Consider the following 23,433-nt stretch of genomic DNA (forward strand, 5'->3'; position numbering starts at 1 on the left):
TGATCAGTGGCTCTGAACTCAACCATTGAGGACAGAGTTGCAGTACGTGAAATGTGGAAAAATCAAAGATTGGACCAGTAATAATCGTATACTTCTAGGAAGGACATCTTGCAATTTTTTAAGTGAATGCATTGCTGAGAAAACCTTTCTACAGGTTTTACTGACTTGTTCTGACCAGTCGAGGTTTTTATCCATGATGCCTAGGTTTTTCAGAGAGAGATACCTTGATAAATTCGGATACGCATTCATAAAATCAAGCACTATCCAATTATTAATAAATGTTTTATATCATATTGTATTGACATAATTTTTTGTGTATTATTTTTATTGATAACTCTAACCTATTAATAATTAAACAATATTGAACCTCCATTCAAGTGGTGGTTGGCGCTTCATGCCTTGATAACAGATTACAGATTATCAACAAAAATTACAAGATAAAAGTCCAAGTAGCACCAACATATTATTCAAATTTTTAAATTTCTCATTAGTCAAATTATTTTTAATCTCTTATTCTTATTGTAATTCAAATCATTACAATAGTTTATTTAATATTATACTTTCTGCACCAGTGAAAATTCAGACTAAAGGCAACTCAAATCTGAGACCAGTTGAGGTGGGTGAAATATAGCCTGATATTAATAATAGCTAGGTAAACTGTTGCTCGAACTCGAATTTCATTATTTTCAACATTCATTTTTAAGAAATCGTAATTATAACAGATCTTCAACACCCTCTGTGTTTAAAGGACGAGTCCGGCTCGCGGATCGGGCTCACAGGCCCCATCCGGCGAGTTGGGCTCAGAAGAAAATCACCACGTTTTTTTTTTTTTATTTCTATTAAAACTAGTCACTAGGACTAACCATTAATTTTGTTCTGTTATTTCTTATCCTAAATTAATTTTTATTGCTAAAGTCTTCCAGTGAAGCCTACAGTTCCAATCTATAATTTCACTACTTTAAATTATTTCACTACACTTTTATTCAATATACTTTAATCACTCCACTAGCACTACACCAACTCGAAGGGCTTTGTTCTCTTCAACCTCCTAGTGAGTTCAGTGTTGTCTAGTAGTTGGATGACTTCGGTGTTGTCGTGTTGATGAAGACGTGACTCATGATGGGCTGCCAATCGTCTTATCTCACAGGTCACATAGGGGATGTGTAGATCTCGGTGCAAATCGCTGTTCCTTATGTACCAGGGCGCATTCACCATGTTCCGCAGTACTTTGTTTTGGAATGTTTGAATCTGACTGATGTTAGATGTTCTAGAGCAGCCCCAAAGCTGAATTCCATACGTCCAGACAGATTTTAGAATTTGTTTGTAAATCAATAACTTGTTGTCCAATGAGAGTTGTGATTGACGGCCCAACAGCCAATATATTTTACTGTATTTGAGTCCTAGCTCACTCCTTTTCATCTTGATATGCTCTTTCCATTTCAACTTGGCGTCAAGAGTTATTCCAAGGTATTTTGCTGTGTTGCTGTGTGGTACTACATTCCCATTCAGATTTATTCGAATCGGGTCATTGATAATTTTGTTTGTGAAGTTGATATGAATAGACTTCATCTCATTTAATCGAATTCTCCATTTTTTGGTCCAGTCACTGAATCTGTTGCTAGCATTCTGTAGTTTTGTGGCTGCTTCTTGTACTGTTTCCCCTTCTGCCAGTATTGCAGTATCATCAGCAAAAGTAGCTATTGTCACTGCATCCAATTCAGGAAGATCGCTTGTGTACAGCACATAGAGAACTGGTCCAAGAACACTACCCTGTGGAACTCCAGCCCTTATTTCCTTCAATTCGGAGACGTCGTCACCTTGTTTTACTCTGAATAATCTGTTGTTGATGTATGATTTTAAAAGTTTTACAAGTTGAGTGGGGAGAATTTTATGAAGTTTAATGATCAGTCCTTCATGCCACACTTTGTCAAATGCCTGTGCCACATCAAGGAAGATTGCTGAACATATCGATTTTTTCTCTAATGACTTCTCTATTACATTGGTGATTCTATGTACTTGGTCCAGGGTTGAGTGCTTCTGCCTGAAACCAAATTGATAGGCTGGTATCAGATTCCTGCTACTTATGATGGGAGTCAATCTCTTCATTAGCAATTTCTCAAAAAGCTTTGAAATTACAGGTAGAAGAGATATTGGGCGGTATGATTTCGCTTCTTGAGGACATTTCCCAGGCTTTTGCAACATAATGACTTCTGCCACCTTCCAAATTGTAGGAAAATGCTGTAATCGGAGTGATGCATTGAATAAGTATGTTAGCATGACAATACCTTTCCTTAGAAGTTTCTTCAAGATTTCACCTGTAATCAGATCAAACCCAGGTGCTTTTTTGGTATTCATATTATATTTTATTTCTTCTTGAACCTCATTTATAGAAACTGGATCAATCTCTGTATCTAAATCATCCATTATATCTTCTTCAGGATCAATTTCAGATTGAATGTTGTTTGGCTGGAAGATTTCTTCTAGATGATTAGCAAATAAATCTGCCTTTTCCCTGTTATTTCTTGCCCACGTACCATCTGGTTTTCTAATTGGAGGGGATTGTAATATTGGCCGCTTAATTCTTTTTGTTGCTTTCCATAATGAATAATCTGTACTGGCATCAGCTGTCAAATTTTGAAGGTAGTTATTAATGGATTCCTCAGTTAGTTTCCTTATCTCTCTTCTCAATTGTTGTGTTTTGTTATTCAAGATATTTTTGTCAGCAGGATCACGAGTTTGTTGCCATCTTCTTCTTGCCCTTCGTTTTTCTAAAACAAGTTGTCGAATCTCCAGAGGGTAATTGCATCCTTTTGTTTTCCTGGTATATTGTCTGGTGTTTTTCCAGGCTGATTTCTGGATTTGCCACATGAAATTTTCTGCGGCTTCATCTAGCTGCTCAGTTGTTCTAAGTGGAATATTCAAGTTGATTTCATTCTCCAAATCCACTTTTAAAGGTTCCCAGTCTGTTGTTCTGTTGACTAACATTGGTCTGTCTTCTTTCTTTATTATTCGTTCACTAAGTGTGAGAATTACAGCTGAATGATCAGAATCCAGGTCAAAACTCTCTTCAATGTCGATGAAATTACTGGATATTCTCTTTGTTATGAAGAAATCTAGAAGATCTGGAGTTTTATTCAGATCTGTTGGCCAATACGTTGGTGTCCCTGTTGAATGGAATTCGCAGCCCAGCTCCTGGATAGCCTCTCTGAGTTCTTTTCCTTTGGTAGTCGCGAGTCTTGAACCCCAATCCTTATGCTTGGCATTAAAATCTCCACCCACTATGAATCTATCTCCAAGCTGATGAAGAATATTTGTATAATCATTTTTCTTTAAATTGTAACGTGGTGGAAAATATGCAGCTCCAACAAGTATTCTCTGGTTGATGGACTCTATTCCAACTACGGTTAGCTGTATTTCATTACTTTGAATACTGAAGTCTTCATAGTGTTTAATACTCTCCTTCACTATTACAGCACTTCCACCTCTTGCTTGATTTTGAGGATGAATAGTTTCGTAAACATTATATCCATTGATTTTGAAGTGAGTCTGCTCAGTTGAATGGGTTTCAGAGATGAGGCAAACATCTATATTTCGTGTCTTTAGAAATATTTCTATTTCTTGTTTTCTATTATTATTGATATTATTTATTCCATTGGCATTCCAGGTAGCAATCCTTATATCTTGTTGGCTCGCAATATTCATTTTCTAGTTTTCTTCTCGATACTCTTACTCTTCCCTTCCAAGCTGTCAAGTCGTCCAGAAAGAATATTTAAACTGTTAAAAATTTCCTGCAAAACCTTATTGACTTCAACTGGTTGTTGTTGTTGTTGTTGTTGTTGCTTTGGTTGGCTCTCCTGTTGTAGGCTTGGAGTGGGTTTCGTTACTTGGGAATAGGATATTTCTCCAGTGTACTTTTTTGAAGTGAAGTTTCTCTGTTTAGTTGTATGTGGTACTTCGCTACTTCTTTTAACTAGGTTTTCTTTTTCAGTTCTTCTTCTCTGAAGTTCTTTAGCGATGAGACAGCCTCTGTAGTTAGCTGGGTGAGCCTCAGCGCAATTGAAACATTTGGCTGGGGTTTCTTTAGCCTTAGTACACGAAATAGTCCAGTGTTTTCCAGCACACTTCACACACACAGGTTCATGTTGACAGTATGTCTGTGTATGACCAAACCGTTGACAACGTTTACACTGTGGAATCATTTTAATCATTCTAATTGATTCAATTTTCACTTTCATGTAGCAAATATGTTTAATTTCAAATATTCTTTTTGTATCTTCTGTATTCTTGAATGTTAACATGAACATTGGAAGTCTGATAATGTGTTCTTTTCCATCTTTCTTCACTTTTTTAATTTTGTTGACAGCATTGATTATTTGAAAGCCTCTGCTTAGAAGATCGTTCTTTATATCCTCTGGATCGCATGATGGATGAAGCTCTTTAGCCATGACACGAATTGGACGAGTTTGTTTATTTTCGTACGTGTGCCATTCATATTTAGCTTCATTCAACATCTTAGTTAAATCTCTTTATTCATGTTCAGTTTCAACATTCAATTTTAGCTGGTTGTTGTTCATCATGTTGGCACTGAAATTGAGATTTTTCGATTTCAATGCCTCTTTAATTTTCGAATACTCTTGTATATTGCTTAATATGACTGGCGGTGGCTTGTTTCTCTTTTCTGTCGGTTTCAAACTTGTAGAATCAGTTGCAGGCCTTATTTTTTCTGGTGAGTCACGGATTTTTCTCTTCTTTTGTTTAGGGAGAATCCATGCAGTCTCTGATGCTACCATTTTCTCTTCTTCCTCCCAATTCGGTGGTGAATAACTTTTATTGCTACTTCTAGAAGATGCTGGTTGCATTGTATGTGAAGCTGAAGATTGAAGATTCTGTGTGGTTGTAGATGCTGATGAAAATATCTCTTTCAGCTGATTAATCTCCAACCGTGCTCTCTCCAACTCCTTTTCCAGTTTATGCATTCTTTCTCTCTCTTCACTCTGTTGGAAAGTGACTTCTTTCCATGCATTGTACAAAAACTGCTCCGTTGCAGTTTTTAGTTGGTTCGTTTTTAGAAACGATTCTGGGGAAGTGTTGACGTTTCCAGTCATTGACGCTGGTTCAACGCTCCTAGCCGGTGTTAGTTGACTCATAGTTGCGTCGTCCTCTGTTTCCTCCTTCTCTTCGAACTCTGGCAGTAGGAAGGTTGGCAATCTTTTGGGCGAAGACTAACGTGTATGAACTTCCAGAGTCCGGCTCGTGTACTTTTCAAGGTCGGCTAAAGAGCGCCCACGTTGATTCATTATCCATATGAGATGGAACTCATCTAATCTTGAAACTGTAATCAATATTCCCCATTAGATAGGTCTCCTTATTCTCTAGAGTATTCGCTTTGCTGAAATTTCATACTTCTTGAGAACTGGAATTAGAAGACTTGAGTTTATGATTTTTTTTCTGACGTTTGAGATAACTAAAATCAGTAAAATCAAATATCTCTGTATTATAAGACCTTGTAGGTTTTATGAGAAAGGCGCCACTTTAGGTTGGAAACGTCTCAGTGACCATTGTTTCCAATATATTAAATACTTCTTGCACCAACATACTACAGTAGTCCAGTCAATATAGACATAAAAAAGGGGGTGTGCTTGCAATTTATATCGTAGTTCTGATTTTTTAATATATTATTTGGGTACATAAGAGAAGTCCAAAACCAATTTCTTCATGCAAAATTTCCTTGTGCTAGATACAGAGTGGCCCAAAAACCTCGTTCGTTCGTTCGTTCGTTCGTTCGTTCGTGTCAGGTGATTATACTTGTATTATATGCCTAAATTAGAATAGTAATCCACTGTTATAGCAGCTTCGTCATTAAAATTAAAGAGGTCTTGTCGATTGCATGCTGGTGCAAGACGGCACTTTAGGAGGTGGTCATCTGACTGGATGTCTCCACAGTCACAATAAGGATCATCAATCTGCCTCCAAGTAGTGCGGTTTTCTTTAGTGCAAGCACACTCTGCTCTAAGGCGGTTCAGAGTTTTCCATTTACTGTACGGTAGCTCTGCTCCTGCTGGCAGTTGCTCCCTCAGCACTGAGTCAGTGGCATCTGCACCCTCATGCCAGAGTCGAATTCTTTCTTGTGGTGCTGAGGAGCCCAGCTCCTGTGTCTCTGTTAGAAAGCTGCGACGGGACTTCAAACGGTGAATTGCAGGGGTATGGCCAAACATTGGATGCCTTTCATCATTAGCTTGACGAGTTCGCTCGGCCCTACCTGCTATCTCTCTCCGGATTGATGGAGGGGCTATCCCACTCAGTTGGTATTTAAAACCTCGTATTTTCGGCTCATTTTCCAGTTTTCAGCTATTTCTGCCAAATCTCGTAATCGGACAGAAAAATTTGCTCTTGTCTTTGTTTTAGATTATGAAATTCTGTATAAAATGAGATCATTCGGAACTCTTTATCTCCAATGAGTACTGAGTTTTAATTTTTCAAAAATGAGTGAAATTTGAAGAAAAAAATCAATTTCGATGAATTTTAGTTTTTGATCAACAATATCTCACGATTGTGACCATTTAGATGTATAATTCAAAATCCCTCTGGGCGTATTTTTGTGCTCTACAATCTGAGATCAGGTAGAGCGCTCTATCTCATATATATTTCCAAGTACACCTGACAACAATGCTCCTTGTATTGTGAAAAACACCTAATTTTCAACTTCAACCATCATCACCAACTACATTGTCCTCACACTAATATTTCGCACAATGACATACGTTCATGATATTATGATCTATAAGAATCACCTGTTAGATGTACTTCATTTCAGAATTTCCTAGTGGAGAGGCGCGCTTAAGGACACCTTAAGGATCAAAATTTCAATCACTTTTAACTTTTGACACAATGCTCAGATTTCATCGTACTACACTTTATTCTTCTCGGCTCGTCAAGGCGGTCTGAAATCATGCATCATAAGTCAAATTCGGTCAAAAAATGAAAAATTTATTGTTGAGTGTACTTAATCCCATATTCCAATATGAGCGCTTAAGGATATCTTAAGGATCAAAATTTCAATCACTTTTAACTTTTGACACAATGCTCAGATTTCATCGTACTACACTTTATTCTTCTCGGCTTGTCAAGGCGGCAAAATGGAGAATTTATTGTTGAGTGTACTTAAGCCCATATTCCAATATGAGCGCTTAAGGATATCTTAAGGATCAAAATTTCAATCACTTTTAACTTTTGACACAATGCTCAGATTTCATCGTACTACACTTTATTCTTCTCGGCTTGTCAAGGCGGCAAAATGGAGAATTATTGTTGAGTGTACTTAAGCCCATATTCCAATATGAGCGCTTAAGGATATCTTAAGGATCAAAATTTCAATCACTTTTAACTTTTGACACAATGCTCAGATTCATCGTACTACACTTTATTCTTCTCGGCTTGTCAAGGCGGCAAAATGGAGAATTTATTGTTGAGTGTACTTAAGCCCATATTCCAATATGAGCGCTTAAGGATATCTTAAGGATCAAAATTTCAATCACTTTTAACTTTTGACACAATGCTCAGATTTCATCGTACTACACTTTATTCTTCTCGGCTTGTCAAGGCGGCAAAATGGAGAATTTATTGTTGAGTGTACTTAAGCCCATATTCCAATATGAGCGCTTAAGGATATCTTAAGGATCAAAATTTCAATCACTTTTAACTTTTGACACAATGCTCAGATTTCATCGTACTACACTTTATTCTTCTCGGCTTGTCAGGCGGCAAAATGGAGAATTTATTGTTGAGTGTACTTAAGCCCATATTCCAATATGAGCGCTTAAGGATATCTTAAGGATCAAAATTTCAATCACTTTTAACTTTTGACACAATGCTCAGATTTCATCGTACTACACTTTATTCTTCTCGGCTTGTCAAGGCGGCAAAATGGAGAATTTATTGTTGAGTGTACTTAAGCCCATATTCCAATATGAGCGCTTAAGGATATCTTAAGGATCAAAATTTCAATCACTTTTAACTTTTGACACAATGCTCAGATTTCATCGTACTACACTTTATTCTTCTCGGCTTGTCAAGGCGGCAAAATGGAGAATTTATTGTTGAGTGTACTTAAGCCCATATTCCAATATACAAAAAATGGCCAATTTCTATATTCAAAGCTGCATGTCTTGTGAAATACTTTTGATAAAATTTCCAAATCAGGTGAGGATGTGAAAATTGTCCCCACTCCAATAAATAATACTTTCGATTGCAATACTATTCGAAAGTTACAGAAGATTTTAAAAATGGCGATTTCAGTTTTTACATTTTTTTTCATGATTTTACTGTTGATCAAGAGTTTCTAAAACGAGTCTGATACATCATAGAAACTAACGATTGATTCCAAATTGTGGACAAATTCATCTTCTACGAGCTCAGTTGCCTAAAATCCATCTTGAATCACTTTTCCCGATCATAGAACTTCCAAAACCGTTTATATGAGAAAAATATCTACAATTTCCGGATTTTTTTCAGCAATCAAATCTCACTTCACGAACATATTTTTTATGAATCGTTTACAGCAGATGAAAGATAAAATTCTATTGTACATTTCAAAATAAAGTAATGATCCCTTTTATAATAAGGGGTTACCGAGATACATAGATAGCTTTGAATATAGAAATTGGCCATTTTTTGTATATTGGAATATGGGCTTAAGTACACTCAACAATAAATTCTCCATTTTGCCGCCTTGACAAGCCGAGAAGAATAAAGTGTAGTACGATGAAATCTGAGCATTGTGTCAAAAGTTAAAAGTGATTGAAATTTTGATCCTTAAGATATCCTTAAGCGCGCCTCTCCACTAGGAAATACTGAAATGCATCTAACGGGCGATTCACATAGATCATAATATCATAAACTTATGTCATTTTGCGAAATATTAATGTGAGGACAATGTAGTTGGTGATGATGGTTGAAGTTGAAAATTAGGTGTTTTTCACAATACAAGGAGCATTGTTGTCAGGTGTACTTGGAAATATATATGAGATAGAGCGCTCTACCTGATCTCAGATTGTAGAGCACAAAAATACGCCCAGAGGGATTTTGAATTATACATCTAAATGGTCACAATCGTAAGATATTGTTGATCAAAAACTAAAATTCATCAAAATTGATTTTTTTCTTCAAATACACTCATTTTTGAAAGATCATAACTCAGTACACATTGGAGATAGAGAGTTCCGAATGATCTCATTATATTCAGAATTTCATAATCTGAAAAAAAAGGCGAGAGCAAATTTTTCTGTCCGATTACGAGATTTGGCAGAAATAGCTGAAAACTGGAAAATGAGCTGAAAATATGAGGTTTTTGGGCCACTCTGTATCTAGCACAAGGAAATTTTGCTTGAAGAAATTGGTTCTGGACTTCTCTTATGTACATAAATAATATATAAAAAAATCAGAACTATAATATAAATTGCATGCACCAATTTATATAGTGACTGGACTTAACAGAGTAGATCTGGTAGACTTCATAAATGAGCTTCAAAGATACAGTAAAAAGGGCGACCATATAAGCTATAAGCTACCTGAGTTGTGAATATTGTTCCAAACAGGGAGGGATTGCAGAAACTACAAAACGGAATTAGTCAAGGGCTTCCGGCGAGTGATTAGTTCTATAGATGATTAGTTTCATAGTGATTAGTTCTATTGTCCATCTGACATGGGTCAATGTAATTTTCGTATTGTTATTTAGGACGTTGACTGATTTATTCTTTAGCGCTCTTTTACTCTTCTCTCTTTCACTCATTCTCTCACACACTCTCTCTCTCTCTCTCATTCACACCCTCTCCCTCACTCCCTCTCTCTCATTCTTTCTCTCTCACACACACACTCACACACACACACACACATTAATACACCAATGCTTAGGCACACACTTTACGCACTAAACGGGCTTTAGGGTTGAGTGGCAGAGAGGAACATGAGTCCTAACTCCGCCCTAATAAAGGCAATTAATCAATCAATATCTCACTCACTCACTCACTCTCCTCTCTCTCTCTCTCTCCTCTCTCTCTCTCTCTATTTGTTTAAATCGAGGCTTCTGTCATCATTAATAAATTATACATCAGCATAAGGTCACCAGCTTGGTAGGGTTCGGTGCATTCATGCTCTCATTTCATTCATAGATTCATAATTACCTCTCTTCTTTCTTATTTAAGGTCTGATCACAATGTTTTGTAATAGGACAGTAGGAATTCTTTATGAAGAAACGACTGAAGAAACAGAAACAAACCAACTTGAAAATCAGAATGAGTTGGTTGATGAATCATTGAAGGAGTACAGGTTTGTGGTGAAATCGTTCAACCCAAACACACCTTTCGAGATGTGTACCGCAGAGTTTGTCGATCAGCAAGTTACTCACCTGCTGGCAGATTTGAATGAGCAAGAGGAATTAACTGTTGGTAATGGGCGAAAATGTCTGTTTGTTTTGCACAAAATATGAAGCCAGCAGGTTGAGTATACCCTGCGGTCATTGGTTGGGGTGCTATCACTGCATTTGTAATTGGGTGAGAAAGAGGCAGTATTTACAGATGACAAATGGAGATTGATTGATAAGTACTGAGTATGAGCACGGAATGAATATACCATATTGTAAGTTCTTCTATTGTTCTACCATACTGTAAGTGCTTCACTATTGTAAGTTCGAAACACATTCCAGTGTGAGAGCTTGTAGGCTATCAAGGTGCGTACAGATATACGCGCCGCGAACATGAGCAATTCACTTTTAATCAGCTGACTATATCTGTATTTTTACAGAAACGCTAAGATATAGATATAAACAGCTTGGCATTAGCTGATTAAAACTGAATTGCTCATGTTCCAGGCGCGTAAATCTGTACGCACCTTTAGATGCAATATTGTCAATTGATTGTTTCGAAATTGGTGTTTGGAGAGATATTTCTACATTATATTCTCAGCTCCAGAAAGTCACATTTGCCTAGTTCATTCAATAATGAATGGAAATTCATCAGAAATGAAGATTGTTTAGAATATTGTAGTCTATCAGAATATTTTTGTTTGATAGTTGGAATCAATTTTAGAAGCTTTTGGAGTTGAAAATTCGAGTTTAGCAGCCTATGACACATTTCAGATCATGTGAGCAGAACATTATCATACTATTCCGTTGGAGTAGGCATATTAATTGTGATAAAAATCTTATCTACTACATTAATTTGAAGATAACCCAGAAACTTTTGCAAAGTCTCCGTCCTCAATATTTTTTACACATATTACTTTTGAACTGCCTTGGAGGCCTAAGAAGAATCAGTTATCACGTGATGTGAAAAAATAGTTGGTTAAAATTCTCAAACTAGGGGCCCCCCTCCTTGTTATAATTATTAATAATTATTCATAATTTATCATGTATAATGTACCTATGTCTTCTGCAAATATGAAGAGTACTTTGTCTTCATAATCCAGCATGTATCTTAAACACCTATGTATAAACTAATCACATCAGGACTTAAAAGTAGCCCAGTTTGGCGGCGTGCAACTTTGTCGTTTGGTGTCAAAATCTCAGGAGTGCCAGTTTGTCGTTGCATGCACCGCCAAACTGGCACTCTAAGGAATGCAGCCCAGTTTGACGGCGTGCAACTTTGTCGTTTGGTGTCAAAATCTCAGGAGTGCCAGTTTGTCGTTGCATGCACCGCCAAACTGGCACTCTAAGGAATGCAGCCCAGTTTGACGGCGTGCAACTTTGTCGTTTGGTGTCAAAATCTCAGGAGTGCCAGTTTGTCGTTGCATGCACCGCCAAACTGGCACTCTAAGGAATGCAGCCCAGTTTGACGGCGTGCAACTTTGTCGGTAGCCCACTTTGTCGTCAGCCCAGTTTGTCACCGTCCCGTTGAAAATGTGACTGATGCAGCCATGAAACCGCGGTAAAATTGGCAATATCTAATATTGATTTTTATGGAACTCCAGAATATCAACAGGAATTCTAAAAATAGGTTTAATTGAATTTTTTCCTTCCTCTCACTTTTTAATTTGGCAATTCAAAATTTCTAGAGTGGACTCATTATAAAATAGAATAAAGTTCAATATAAAAAGTCAATAAAAGAAATATTAATTTAAATTAATTTTGAATTCGATAAAAGAGCATTTCCAATAAGATTCATATAATTTGTTCCTTTGCTTAAGGTCATTTGTTCCCCTGTATAAGTAGAAGAGTACTATTGAATTCATTTGGAATATAGTGAGTAGTCCTAGATAATAACGTAACCTACATCAAAATAGAACAATATTTTTTTTCAATCAGAGAATCCATTTAGAATGAGTATTGTAAGAGTTGCATAATTTACCTGGCGATCGGTTCCATCCAAATTGATTCGTTCAATTTTGTCAGAGTAAGCATCGCACCAATAGAGCCGCTCGGTTAAATAGTCAATGGTGAGACCATTTGGCCACCACAGTTCTTGATACACGAAAATTGTACGATTTTCACCAGTCATGAAGGCGCGTTCAATAACACTGCTTGCCCACTCGGACCAGTACATGTAACTGACAACATTGAACAAATATTCAAAACTGATTTTTTGTTATAATGCATCAAATTGACACATAATCAAGGATTAGGTTATACTGTCAGAAGGTTGTATACTCATCAGCTGATTGTACCAAAATGACACGATGACGTCCAAGCAATCTTTCCTCTAATGAGATAGTGGACGATGTGAATTTCACAATGCCAATTCCCCACGTCATTTAGCTACCAGCTGAACTAGGTAACCTAACCTACATTATTCATGAGAGGTTCAGTAGCTGTACTGAACCTCTCATACTGAACTCTCTTATACTGAACCTTGGCCCCTACTGGCCAAGAAGCCACACAAGGCGTTTTTCAGACGAGTCGGCACGACACAACAGGACAGGAAGCTCTCCGATTGGCTGATTCGAGAGAGCTTCTGTCCATAGCGCTTCCTCTCCCTACGCCAACCCAATCAGCCACTCGGAAAGCTTCCTACTGTGTTACGCTGACACGTCTGAAAAACGCCCTGTGCCTTGGCCCTTCATCTTATGGGAGATAGCTACTGAATCTTTCATAAATAATCTAGGTTATATAAGAGGGTTGAATACAAATCAGCTGATTGACATGGGGGGAGTAAGCAATGAGAAATCGCATCATCCTCTATTTCATTTCAGTGCTTTATAGATATTCTCTTATAGGAGATAGATACTAAATCTCCAAGAAAGAAAGAAATAATCCATGAAATCATTTTTCCTTCTCGAAGAAGCTAACAACGATAATCCCCTATCGGAAATATAGGAACAGTTCAATAATATTTCATCATAAACCTTATTCAGGCAGTACGTATCAAGTGATTGATATGAATATTCGAATTTACTTATCTCTCTCGAAGAGATTCCTTCTATAAGTTTCAGTTTTCACCTTAATTATTTCAAGATGTGTTCTTCTAGAAGCGGTATCAAGTACTAAACTCAATTATTTTATACACATAAGTTGAAATAAAAAATATTTGTATTTGAATTGAAAACAGAGTTTACAGGAGATTGATAAAGGTGTAACAACCGAAGCTAGTATCTCAAATTGTTTCAATAAATTAGTGGTTTTGACATATCAATTCGTTTCTATTCAATACAGGTGAAATAAAAGTATGCTTTTATTGGGTAGTGCGAGAGAAATATTGTTGAGGACAATAATGTTAAAAATAAATCAACTTACCCAGCTTTAGGATGTAGAACAATGGACCTAGGATAAAAGGTGTAAGATGAAGGTGACAGAGGTGACTCGTAAATGATGGTCCTTCGTTGTGTGCTATTGTCAATGTTGGCCACACTGATCGAGCTCCTACCCAGATCTGTCCAATAGATGTTACGTCCCATCCAGTCAATCGCCAATCCTTCACAGTTCAGGATTCCTTCGTCTATCACAGTCTCACGCTTCGACGAGTCTATCTTTTGTCGCTCTATCCTTTTTCTATAAATTAAAATTTGATAAATGATAATGAAAAAAAATATTTTTCCCACAGCTAAAATATAGCTATTCTGCGTCGGTTACATTACTAAAAATTCCAGTTCAATTGTATGTACGTCTAAGTATCAGTATAATTTGTTTGTAAATAGAATTTCAATTTATAGGTAATATCGTTATAGAATTACAAAATCCAGAATGAATGTTATAAAGGAAAGAATTATGAAATTTTTCAAACTTATACATCTCAATTATGTAGTATTTTTATAATTTCTAAGTTTTTCTTCATAAATCTTAGATTACTTGTGTTCGGGCACGTCCAGATTGGGCGCCGGTTTTCACACACAGGCACTATAGCCAATTTCAAGAGCTCTCTGTATTATTATTATTATTTATTTTTTATTGCGCATGATACCCAAATGAGCTTTATTGTTTTTGCGTGGGTAATGGGAAGTGCGAGGGTGATTTATGAGATGATCAAACGTGCATGCCTATTCGTTGGGATTCGAACCGGCGACCAGGTAGCACTAGCAGACTCAAGGTTGCAACGCCTTAGTCGGCCGGCGCCAGGATGAATGTAATATTATTACTATTATTATAACATTTATCTATCATTGAAGAGGAGATAAATAAATTGAAATTCTTTTATGAAAAAAATATGTCCTATAAAAAGTACTTCCTCAATTTTCATAATTTTCGAACAATCGCTAGTCAAATTACTAATTTGGGGGTGCTGAATACGAATTTTAAATAAAACTTTCCCATTCAATATTTGATGGAATTAAGGCTTAGGATGGAAGGATCTATATACGCAGATAACCAGGGACACATAACTCGGCCGTTGAGTCACCAAGCCAAGCAATCATCCGCTCAATTAGAATTGAGCCTCAATCAAATCAAATTCTTTATTTACACATTGTTGTACAAAAAGTTAATTCAAATAGTCAAATATCAAATATCTTATAGTTAATTCAAATATCAAATAGTGTATCGTCAAAAATAAAATCAAAACATAAAACATATACGCTATACAGTAGGCCACTACATCAATCATTTATAGTATGAGTAATTTCTTATATTATTGTAAGGTTCCACTATCAAAAAACTCATCAACACTATAAAATGCCCCTTTTACCAAAAATAAAAGACATCTTTTTTGAAATATCTGCGATTTCTACATTTGATTGCAGATGGCAGGTGATTAAAGAACTTGACTTCCATGTAACTAGGCTTCTTCTCAAAAAGCATTAACCTATGTGAGATAACACACAAATTACAATTACTTGCCTTTAGTATTGTGTTGGTGAACCTGTGAGTTTGTTGAAATTGTTCTTTATTATCATATGTTAGCAAGAGTAATTGATAAATATAGATGCAAGGTACAGTCAGAATACCCTGAGTTACGAAAGCTCCTTTACAAGACTTACCAAAATCAAATCCAGCAAAGCATCTAACAGCTTTTTTCTGTATGAGAAAAATTTTATCTAAATTTGTTTTACTGGTGCTACACCAGAGTTCAATGCCGTAAACCAAATACGAATATATTAGTGAGTAGTATAAAGTTTTTCCAGTACCAGGTGGAGTAATTTTGATTATACTGCGTCACAAGAATATACTTTTTGAGATTTTACTAATGAGATTCTCTATATACTATCTCTACTAATAGATTCTCAATCCCGCTCGGCCCGGAAAACCGGCTGCCACTCTGTGCCTACTAAACTAGGGTGTTAAGAAAAAGAGTTACACTTTAGAAATAAGTAAACTCATAAATAACAATGATGCTTGACATTCCAAGGAATTCAAGGAATGTTGACAGTTTTACGTGAGTCATACTATAGCAATGACTTACTTGTGATAATCTGAATAGTAGATGTACTGAGTTTTGACATCATAGTCCAATGAAGTGGGTCTGGAGAGGTCGGTTATGGGCACCATTTGCTGGACTAAAGTTTCCTTGTTGTCAGATGGTGTCATAGAAATAGCCTTGATCATGCCGGGTCGCCCCTTGGCGTAGATGAGGAATGAAGAACGTCTGGCAAGGGTACATTTTCCGTTCTTGAGCTGCCTGTAACCGGGACAACACAGACACTGTGCCACCCCGACACTGTTTCCATCAGCGTCCATTTTGTAGGAAGCAATGCAGAAATGCTGACAGTTGCCATTGTTAATGGCGCACGGATGATCAACTGCCAAACACAAAGTTTGAAAAATTAAAATTACTTTTTAGAACTAATCTTGATGTGGTACCTCTCCATACTTGAGATTAGATGATCAATCATAAAACATTGGTTTGCAAAGTTGAAAACAAATACAGTTGGACGTTTTTTTTAAATCATGATGTTGTGGAACCTCTCAATAACTAAGATTACTTGATTTTGGAAATTGAATGTCAATTTGATAATAATTGTATAATGTTTCAACTGTAGAAAAACGTTTGTTTGATTTGATGTTGTTTCAAAACTGAATGTCAATTTTTCAGTAAATTCATGTTGAGTTAGTACGAGTTAAATAAATTTTAATATTAAAAAAAATCTATTATATCAATTTCAGTACACTGATACTTTAGATTACAGGACTATGGTTTCATGTTAAATAAAATATATCTACTTTTGGTGAAGATGTGTACATCATTCTGGTTGCGTTTAACACAAATTAAAAAGTCCGATTAAAAATGTCCAATATAGTGTAATTTACAATATAATAGATTTATCTGTTTTTTTTTTTGTGTTTATCGACAGAAAGTTGATGATCAAATAAAAATGCTGACAGCATTTGCTGAAAATCAAATGAAAAGTATGGGCAGTAATTATTATTTAAAAGATTATTCTTCAAAATTATATAGAAATATTTTCAGTGATTTCTGAAAATTCGATGGAAAGTATTGACAGTTATTTCTTAACCATCATACAGGAAGTATTAATATCTGAAAACGTCTGAAAATGAATAACGTTTTGATAGTCCAAGAACATGAAAAGTTTAACCCAAAAACAAAGAAAATATTAAGCGAAGAAGAAAGTTAATATAGTAAAACCCTAATTAACCATCAACTCTGGCATCATCAATGTGGAAGATAACCGGTGGTTAGTAACCCATTTCAAACTGAAGTTGAAATTATATTTAATCTCTTATATGTACATTGAAGCGCAACTCTCAGTTGAGTATTCTCATAGGAAGTTTGAATTTTTGAGAGAATGAATAAATTATACTTTAGCTACTCTCCTCTGAAAATTTACAACTTTCACTCTCAGTTTTCAAGATTATCAGTAAACTTTTAACAAGACTTGACACTTATAAAATTGAATGCTTATCAGAGTGATAGGAAAGCAGTGCAGCAAAAGACAAAGGTGTGCTTCAAGTCGATTATTTGTTCATGTAACATACGTACAAGCAATAGGTCTATTGTTGGTAGGAGCATGCAGAAGTAATAAACTCAACTCGCATTCCTAGAAAATAAAAATGAATTAAGCACACAATTGTTTGTTGAACAGAAAGAAAAAACTTTTGTAGTTGGAAGCTTTATTAGTTATAAAAGTAGCTCTTGTTGACCTGCTCGAATGCAAACATACACATGTTAATGAAAAATGTCATTTGAAAAAATAACTTTTGTTATTGAAGACTTATTTTATTATTTAAAGGGGCAGAACCTTTTACGGATGAATAGAAACTTCATATAATTCTCAATTGAGAACAGAGAAAAATAGTTTTTTTAATGAAACGCAAGAGTTGGAAATATTTCAGAAGAGATCCTAATAACAATATCTTAAAGAATGAATATAAAGTTTATCGTAATGGTTTGAATAAGATCATAAATCATGCAAAGGAAGTCTACTATAAAGGGAAAATTGAAAATTGTAATAACAACAGCATGAAGTTGTGGAAGTGCATAAACGAAGTTATAGGTGAGGAAAGTATCAAGGACAAGAGTACTGAACTTGATGCTCAATCCCTCAACAATTATTTCACAAATGTGGGTAAATTACAAGCTCAAACTATCAATATCCCTGATGATACTGGTGATCGATTTCCTGAAATACAGATCGATAACACGTTTTTTATGGGACCAACGTGCCCAGTTGAGGTTGAGGCAACTATTAAAAATCTAAAGAACAACTGCAGTCCTGGTATTGATAGTCTAGGTAATATTACGCTGAAGAAAATAGCCAATTTTATATCTCAACCTCTCGCTTTCATTTTTAATAGATGCTTTGAGGAGGGATATTTTCCTGAGCACCTCAAATCAGCCAAAATAAAACCTCTATTCAAACAAGGTGACCCGACTAATCCCTGTAATTATAGACCGATTAGTCTTATCAGCAACCTTGCTAAAATAATGGAGAAACTAATAAAGTCAAGAGTTGTTTCTTTCTTGAATCTTAACAAAATAATCAACAAGAACCAATTTGGTTTCCAAAATGGTAAAAGTACATCTGACGCTCTAATAAAATTCGTCAATATTTTATCTGATAAAATAAACTCCAATAAGAAAACTATAGCAGTCTTCCTGGATATACGCAAAGCTTTTGATACAATACCTCATAATACTTTGTTCAATAAACTGGAGTCCTATGGTTTCAGAGGAGTCTCGCTTAAATTGTTCAAAAGCTATCTGAGTAATAGAACCCAGTCCCTAACCATAAATGATCAATCTAGTGTAACTAACTTAACTTCTTATGGTCTTCCTCAAGGTACTGTACTTTCTCCAATCCTTTTCATACTCTATGTAAATGACTTTTTAAATTTAAGACTTCTAAACTCAACTGTGATATCCTTTGCAGATGATACTGCAGCTATTTTTCACGGTAATTCATGGAATGAAGTTCATACTATAGCTGAAAATAATATGCTTTCAATTAAGAAGTGGTTAGATAAGAATACCTTAAGTTTAAATATTGAAAAAACGAATTACATAACTTTCTCTGCAAATAGAGTAGGGCAGCCCAACGAGAATCAAGATTTGAGACACCATTCTCAGTGCAATTTAAACTTGGGTAATTGTGATTGTCCCACCATTAAAAAAGTCAATAATACTAAGTACTTGGGAATCATAATTGATGAAAACCTTAAATGGGATGTTCATATTAAATACATATGTAGAAAAATTAGATATTTATCTTTTAAATTTTACCAAGTTAACAGAATTCTTAATAAGAACCACCTGAAAATGATGTATCATGCTCTAGTCAAGTCAATTCTGCAGTATGGCATAGTTGTTTGGGGAGGCTGTTTCAACTGTCATATTGCTGAATTATTTGTAGCACGAAAACTGATAATTAAAACTATATTAAGCAAACCCAGGCTCTATCCAACGGATATGGTTTTTAGTGATTTTGAGGTCATGACTATACGTCAATTATACATAAAAACCGTAATTGAGATCAGATTTTCCTCTCACAATAAACTCTACACTTAATTATTATAATCTAAGGGCCACTGCTAACAAATATGTAACCTATAACACTAATATTGAATGTATAAGGAGGCAGTTAATTTACATAGGTACTAAAATAATAAACCTCATTCCAAATCACTTTCTCATGGACAATAATTAACTTATTATCATTCGTAAAAACGTTCTATAAGGATATTCGTCCTTGAATTAAATATTCTCAAAACTGTCGAGTGAGTTACGACTCATTCTTCTGTTTATCACCTACTTTGCGGCAATTTTAGTAAAAAGCTTGAGAAAATTCTATTTTTTCAATATAATGGCAATAAATGTAACAGTCCATTATGATTTCACTATTCTTCATCTAATACGAATAAATAATACATAATTCAAATATTAAATATATGAATTAGTTTTTAAGGAAAGTTACACGAGATAAGGATACTTAGTAACTGAATATTATTATATTATTAGTATAATTAAATATTTTAGCAAATTAATAGTATGGATATTTAGAATGAGAATATTGAATTGAATAATAACATATTTTTTTCCAAATGAGCTAATAAACTAAATATCATGTATAAACTACGGACTAATCAACTAATGTGTATATTTTTTTAATGAATGAATATTTATTGCCAATTGTAATAAGGTGACTACCACCATATCAACAGATTTGCGTTTAGATTTGTCATAGGCCTACAGCATGACAACATGAATACAACGACTGTATTTTTATTATTATTCATTAAGTTTGGATTGTTTACTAAATTATTGGAATTATTTGAATTATACTGACTTATTGGAAAATTACTCGAGAGAACCTAAATTAGAATTAGAAAGAATTATTATTATTGAAAATAAATATATTCACTTTAATAATAAATTAATAATTACTACCTTGAGGTTGTCGTTGTCGGTGATAGACCATCACAGCGAATGGTCTGCTGTAATTAGCAATTTTCTCAAAATCACTCGAATTGTATTTGTTCAGACGTATGATGCTTTGTTCTTTCCAACTTGTTAGATAAAGATCGTTCTCGAACATTGATATTCCATAGAGATTTTGTACCTAGAAGAATACATGACAATAATAATTATTAAGTAAATAAATTAATCAAAGGTACGGTTGCATGTAGCCTACATCTGTTAATTTTTATAGAAAAGATTAGCTACTGAGTATTAGATTGAAATATTATGGAGACTGAAAATGTAAAAGTTATCAACCCTTCTGACAGCATCGGCAACGCATTAAAGAACTTTCTATACAAGAATTGGAATTTGTATAGAATAAGAAGGAAATAAATATTATAGAAAAAATATGTATTATCAGTATCAAGATATTCTCAATGTTTAATTATTTTTTAAAAATGAAGTTCTAATCTATTCTATTCAGCGATGGTTGGATCAATACCAACTGGATCCAAGTGATGCAAAGGGGTACGCGCCACCTTAGTCCTCCGACACACCCAGAACCTGACAGGAGTGGACAGCGACTATCTCATCCATCGACACCGTACGCCAGCGACAGGGAAAGACTGTTTTGAAAGAGTCTCGAATTGGCGTGTGCGTTAGGCGCCAAAACCGGACACTTTTACATCCGTACAGAAACGACAAAGTCAGACACATCGAATCTCTGACACTTCAAAAACAAGACAATCAGGTTATACTTTTTGGACGGACTGTACTACGCAGAGCTGTCTGGTTTTCAAACAATGGTATTGTTCTGATGAATCCTCACATGTAGGCTATTCTTAACAAGACCATTGACAATTTATTTCTGAAACCTATCACTCTTTTCTATCCCTCTTCGTAGTAATATCAGGCGATGTCTTATCTTGTAACTGTATAATTCCTATTTATCAGTCCTATATATCTATTTATAAGTCCTATATATCATTCCTATTTTGTGCAGTTGTCTCTCTTTTCTGCAGTTATTTGGAGCTTAAATAATAGAACTATTAGTAAATTTCTTGACACAAAACAAAAATAACTTCGTACACTGAAACTTCTCTATAATTCGTAGTTTTGTCATCAAAAACACTGTAATTAGTATTCCCATAAAGATAAATACACTAATATGCCATAGTAACTGATAACTCCAGTAATGAGTTCATCGAAAATTATGCTACAGTAACTAATAACTCCAGTGATGAGGAGACCGAAAATCACATCAACTGATGAAGTGAATTGGAAAAAAGGGTGTTGTGATTTATCATTAGTAAGCTGGAATATTAATTGCATGCAATTACCACAATTTACCCATTTATTCATAACAGCTAATGCTATTTAAGAATAATCACATATAGGTACTGTCCTTAATGCCCCGAATTCAGCTGATTAATATACAAATTTTACATCAACTCGCTTTCGCTAATGTCTGTCTGTCTGTCTAGGTATTGTTTGTTTCCATCATAGCCTATATATGTATTAGATAATAGAACTTGTGATAGCAATACCTTTAACGTTATAGTAATTGGTATTATTAGTTTAGGGATTTTGAATTCTGATTGTGAATTATTTACCCATACGGAGTGAACTTTAAAGTTCAATGGATTCACATATAATAATATAACTAGAGACACCCTTGATTGATGAACTCGCTCATGAACAGCTGTATTGATCTCTGAAATCTTTTACAAGTATGTCAAATTAATATTTAACAATATTTTCTAATATTCATTCATAGAGGCTATATTATGAATTAATTATGGGCAATGATGGGATCAATATCAATGATATAATTTTCTCGTATTTTGTTTTATCAGCCTCGATATTGCAGAGCTTGATATATAATTCGTCACCCTCCAAAATTCGTATTAAATGCTTGGTCCCGTAAGCTACAAATTATATAGGTTCTACTGTGTTGAATGTAGTCTAGGCCTACTGGAGGGTTAATTACTCGAACATTGAAAATTTTGAATATAATAAAATTATTCAGTATTGTTTTTCATTTTGAATGTCATTTTCAATACTGGAAGATATACAGTTATCATTTCCCAAAATAGCGGGAAAATGTTATTTTTTCATGACAATATTTTGATGATTGATTTTTCTACGTTTCAACGACGAGATTTGCTTTTGTCTGTATATGTATGTTGGCATGTTTGTAAATTAGCTTTTGATGATTACAGCTTGGCAATGCTCTCGGTTTTATTTATAACAGGTAATATTGTCATCGTCAATACACGCCAATCAGTCATTGGCCGTTTCAACACTTACGATTTCTCGTCACGGTACCGGTTTCTTTTTTCCGATGTCCGAAGGGCTAATTGGGGTGACATATTGACAATGAGATCTGTTTATAAATGCTGTACGAGGTCTACTGTTCACATAACTACTAGCTACAAGTATTCAACTGCAGAAGTCGGAAATAGACATTTCATTTTACTCATGGAAGACACACACCCTTATCTATCTATGAAGATCTATCTTATCTATCTTCACGTCTATGAAGATAACAATATCAAAGAAACAGAGTTGAAAGTACAAAGGCATAGAGATGGAAATTTAGAAGTAAATGAATTGTTATAATTCAATTACTCAGGTATATTAGAACTGACTACTTTAGCATTTACCTGATTAATATTACCGCAATCATTATGTTTCAAATTCAAATTTGCGTTGCGTTGCTGTCACTCGGCTGCTCTCTGCACCTATTTTCTCGAATCATGCAATAACTTCAAAAAAATGACGTCAACAAACTTGGTGACTCAACACATCTGTCTCGTTTTCAACTGACAATGGCAAACTCTCTCGATCAGCTGTTTTCAACTGACGATGAAAAACTCTCTTGATCAACTGTTTTCAACTGACGACGGAAAACTCTCTGTCAGCTGCTACTCGGTTGATGAATATTATTACCGTACCTAATCATTTTTAAGTTCCCTCAGTGAGTTATACTAAACATGAGTGAGTCCTAATCCAAATGATGATTTTCGTATCACAAACTCTATATTTCAAACTATATACTATATTTCAAACTTAATCAAAATCGTTAGATCCGTTTTCGATTTCCATCAGACATACAAACTAACAAACAAAAATTGAATACGATGATAAATACGTCTATAGT

At 35.0% G+C, this 23,433-nt stretch overlaps 1 protein-coding gene across 2 annotated transcripts in view; it reads right to left on the bottom strand.

Annotated features, from left to right (window-relative positions):
• Nucleotides 1–23,433, bottom strand: part of LOC111049300 (low-density lipoprotein receptor-related protein 1) — a 189,847-nt gene that overhangs the window by 46,327 nt on the left and 120,087 nt on the right. For both annotated transcript variants that reach the window (XM_039441555.1, XM_039441554.1), the window contains exons 9-12: nt 20,259–20,430; nt 15,819–16,155; nt 13,721–13,975; nt 12,339–12,537 (exon numbers count right to left, since the gene is read on the bottom strand). In XM_039441555.1, coding sequence (XP_039297489.1) covers nt 12,339–12,537; nt 13,721–13,975; nt 15,819–16,155; nt 20,259–20,430 — 963 coding nt within the window. The remainder of the gene's footprint in view (nt 1–12,338; nt 12,538–13,720; nt 13,976–15,818; nt 16,156–20,258; nt 20,431–23,433) is intronic.

This window comes from Nilaparvata lugens, chromosome X (genome assembly GCF_014356525.2).
Source record: "Nilaparvata lugens isolate BPH chromosome X, ASM1435652v1, whole genome shotgun sequence".
Classification (NCBI taxonomy): domain Eukaryota; kingdom Metazoa; phylum Arthropoda; class Insecta; order Hemiptera; family Delphacidae; genus Nilaparvata; species Nilaparvata lugens.